At 41.6% G+C, this 4361-nt stretch overlaps 1 protein-coding gene across 1 annotated transcript; it reads right to left on the bottom strand.

Annotated features, from left to right (window-relative positions):
- Nucleotides 1-290: 290 nt before the first annotated feature.
- On the bottom strand, nt 291-4082 carry LOC133914787 (F-box/kelch-repeat protein At3g61590-like). Its single transcript, XM_062357806.1, has 2 exons — nt 3901-4082; nt 291-3070 (listed from the first exon to the last, which is right to left on the bottom strand). The coding sequence occupies exon 2, from the start codon at nt 3041-3043 to the stop codon at nt 1823-1825; it is 1221 nt and encodes a 406-aa protein (XP_062213790.1). The 5' UTR covers nt 3044-3070; nt 3901-4082; the 3' UTR covers nt 291-1822.
- Nucleotides 4083-4361: the final 279 nt, after the last annotated feature.

Raw genomic sequence — 4361 nt, 5'->3', positions numbered from 1 at the left:
ATATTTTTTTTAGTTTTTAGAGAATGGAAGTATAATTTTCAGCCTCAGCACCAACAAGACGTTCATGATTCGTACAACTATTTCTTTTTAAATAGACACTCAAATTCGCATATAAAAGGACTCAAACTTAGATGTACTTCCACACCCTCAATCAATTATGCTAGGCTCAATTCCTGAAATCAACCACTTCATGCTGCATCATTGTCATCAGATTGAAGTTTTCTCAAGTTTCCAACCAAGCATCCAGAAACCAAATAATGGATTCCAGAAAGGAAAAGAAATGTGCCATTACAAACTATCACTGGAATCAACCCAACTACTATTCAGTATCCACACAGACACAGCAAAAGCTCCCTGTTCAAAAACAATATCAGAACTGAACCTGATGTTGTGCACTATACACTGTACAGCCACGTTCTGGATTTCATGCTTAGCCAGCAGGCACCATCACTTCCTTATCTATGTTGGCCAAGCCTACATAACAGACTAACAGGAACTGGAGGACAAAATACCAAAATCATTTCAGATGAGAGGCCTCATCTGTGACAGCTGGTGCCAACAGCAAACGACACGAGATCACTTCCTTACCCAGAAAATCAAATAAAATCCTGCATGGAGACCACATCTGACTCACAAGCTTCTGATGAAAGCAGAAGCCAGCAAATCAAGGATCAGTGTTGAGGTAAAAGTAAAACAGCAGTCACAAAACAGACCACATGGAGAGACAGCAAGCCGGTAGAAAGATGAAAACCAGTGCAAAACAACAAACACCACCATATGCACTGCATGAAGTGCACGACACCATACTGAGAATCCTTCTCAAAGCAATGCAAAAAAGAAAAGAAAAGAAAAGAAAAAACAGCATACTGAGAACCACAGGTACGGCTAAGCCATTAATGCCTCAGCTGAGCACTACTTGCACACAGAAGCTGCTGTAACAAGCGTTGAAACTTCAACAATGGCCTCTCTGGCTCACTTGCATCATGCTGCAGGGTCATGGTCATGGAGGTCAGAGACAGTAAAGAATGGGCCAGCTCCCACAAGAGGAAACCTGGATTTGGCCCACGATGATTTCTACAAAAATCAGTAAGGCACTGGTCAGTGTTCAGAGAAACGACTTTCAATGGTTTGGTGAGACCAGTGTGCAAGCTGTTTGCAGCAGCAACCTCAGGAGATGTAGGGCCAGCGTGGATGAATAGTGAGACACAAGAAACAAACATGTATACAGTTTGAAGTTGTGGCTCAAGACTGAAAAAGGACAAATATTGGCTATCACATATAGGATAGGAGTGGTTTCAAAACATATTGGATAGGATGATCTCGGAAAACAAGGAAGGCAGGTTACATAATTTACAGCACTGCAAATTTTATGTCTGATCGTGCTGTAAGGGCAACCTGTCATTCATTTGTATGGACCAAGTTAAACATGCTAAGTGGCTCTATTAAGTACAGACAGCATATGCAGGTGTTGCCGAAACAGTTCAAGGCAGAACTGGGAAATCAGATAAGGAAAGTACATCAATATACTGTGTTTTTTTTTTTTTTGGCAAAAGAAACAACAAAAGGGTACATTTTAATACAGGTATAAGATCATCACAAAGATATGTAAGTCAGCACATATAGTATTCTACATATTTATCTGAGGTCAAGGCAAAAACAAGTGATTGCATCCAGCAGGACGAATGAGGCAGGGGCAGAACTCAGAAAAGGAAAAAAACAAAATGGTTGAAAGAATGCGACAAAACTTGCATGGATTTTCACGAATAATAACATGATAGCTGATCTGATTCCACTGAAAGGTAAAAAGATAAACTGGTACATATTAAGAAGTGATATCGAGCCGAGGCTCAAAGCAAAAGCCAGTGAAAAGCTGGAGAGGAAATCTTTTGCTCACAGGGCATTTTACTGACCACCTCCATTGCTTCTGCATCATGTCAAAAACAAGCAAAGCAGTTGCACCATAGCTTTGTATGTAGACAAGGTCATCCATGCCGCTGCTGGCGAAAACATCATCAAATTCACCAAATCCTTGGAAGAATTTGTATGGCATCCGAGCTACCTCATGCCATTGCTTCTCATGGAGTTCCCATATTCCTATTCCTTTAATGATATCTGGTCTGTTGTGTTTGGCAATTCCGCCAACCAAAACCAGCTTCTCCTTTAAGTTTACCAGACGTCCACATGTGAGAGAACAAGGTATTGGGATTGACGTTTGCATTAACGAAGTCTCAGAAGGTCCAGCAACAATGTCATACATGATAAGGCCATGACGGGGGTTCACATTGCCAAGAACACCGGTGGAGTGAATTAAACAGTACAGGACTCCATCGCATATTACACTATCATCACCCCCTCTCCAACCGATGAACACTTCGCTCACAGCAGTTACCCATGTACCATTCCATGAGTCATACTTGTATACTGAAAAATCCCATCTGACAAAATCTTCATGACTCTGCTTGGATTTTGCCAATGTAATGGTGTAATTATGACATAAACGATCAACCTTTATGGCAATTGTACTGTAATCTGGCAATATTACACCCGGAGGCTCCAAAAGCCTCTTGGAATCTTTTGTGATAGGGTTAGATACAGAAATGGTGTTCCTGTTGTCATTATCCATGAAGCAAACTAGGCCACAAGAAGAAGAGACAAAACAACTGCTCTTATCAATATAAGGAAGCTCTAAATCATACCACTTCCGGAGGATGGGGTCAAAAGCATACCCAGAAGCAGTTTCATTAGAGGTGAACATGAAGTACCACGGCCTTTGAGGCAACATGTGGGTCCAAAGAAATCTGCTTGAATAGATAATGCCATACCATCTTTTGCATACTCCTGCTGCCCTTATCATGCTTGCTATAGGCAAGAATGTGAAGATTCTCTCCAGGATATCATCAGGAACGACCATGTCCAATGAAACTGAGAATTCTTTGCTTCCGTTGCTAGCCTCATAAACGACTCCAGAGTTGAATGCAGGAGTTCTAATGTGATCAACTGAAAGAGAATCCCATGACCCATGGTCATCCATGAGACCAATCATGAAGCAACAAGCAGACAGATAGATGACCTGAAAAAAAAAAAATAGATGTGCTCTTAAGAAAATAGCTGCAAACAGTTTCCCCATAATCATATATTCATATTGTTTCGGAAGAAAATATTGGCCTATTCTTGATCAACAAAATGGGGCCTAAATCTAGCGGTTTAACCAAATGAGATATTTGAGCTATCAGTTACTGCTGAGCGGCTGAGTGTGCCGTCTAGATATATACAACACCCTATATGAACCACTCTAATACAATTCCCAACCACTCCATTTCGAAAGCAGTAAAAGTATGACACATATATGTAAATACTGAGCGGCATAACTCTTCTGCTACAAGAATCGTTATTATGATTTACAGTAGTGCCATCTTCACTATTAGCACATATTTTACATGCTGTGGCAGACACTGGACAAAAACATATAAACATTCGAGGGATTTTTTTTCCTTTGTATTGGGATAACTAGAGTACTATGAAACTCTTCCCAAATAGAAACGGTCATATGACACAGATGAGAAGACGGTATTTCTACAGGTCACCATGTTCCTGCAATGTAGGACATCTATTCAGTGGCAGGGGTGGACTTGACTAGGGCCCCAAATATTCTGGAAAATAAACCGCACCAGCACCTTAATCAGCTACCAAGATGGCAAGATCAAACAATGTCGATCTTGCGCGATGAAGAAGAACCAAATCCAACCATGGATGGACGGATGGATTGGTTAGTAAGGCACCATGCAGCGCACGAATCAACAACTAACTAAATGGAGAGAGTGAATAATCCTGGTTTGAATGAGAACGAAAACCAACTCTAAAAACAAAGGAATCCATCCAAGCAAGGAAGGGATTACTCACCAGCGCGAGAAGGAATGAGTCCTCGCGCGGATGGATCTCCACCGCCGCTAGACCGACAGAGGAGCGGCGGGTGGAGGATCCGGCACCAGCAGAGGGAGGGAAGGTAGGGTATGGCGACGGCGGCGATGCGTTCTTGCGTTGGGAGTTAAAAGCGTTGTAGCAGGGGAGGAGCGAGTGGAAGGAAACTTAGGGAGGCCGATTGCAGCGGGAGTATCGTACGGGGCGTCGAGGAAGTCCACTTTCCAGTTTCCACCTTCATAATTTTTATTTTTTTACTTTATTTTAAACTTTTCAAAATAAAGAAATCTACCTCTCCTATCACAAATATACGCCGTTTTACCCTCCTCTATTTACTAAATGTGTAGTTCTAAGATTTCAACATAATTTTTCTCTATTTGTTCCAGTTTTGCCCCTCATTAATTCTATGGTAACCCTACCAGCATCAATTAGTACATCTTCAA

Source organism: Phragmites australis, chromosome 1 (genome assembly GCF_958298935.1).
Source record: "Phragmites australis chromosome 1, lpPhrAust1.1, whole genome shotgun sequence".
Taxonomy (NCBI): Eukaryota; Viridiplantae; Streptophyta; class Magnoliopsida; order Poales; family Poaceae; genus Phragmites; species Phragmites australis.
This window is presented reverse-complemented; position numbering and strand designations above follow the sequence as displayed.

What these genes read in the sequence shown, in the direction of transcription:
- LOC133914787 (XM_062357806.1), bottom strand. Translation starts at nt 3,043, where the DNA reads ATGATTGGTCTCATGGATGACCATGGGTCATGGGATTCTCTTTCAGTT.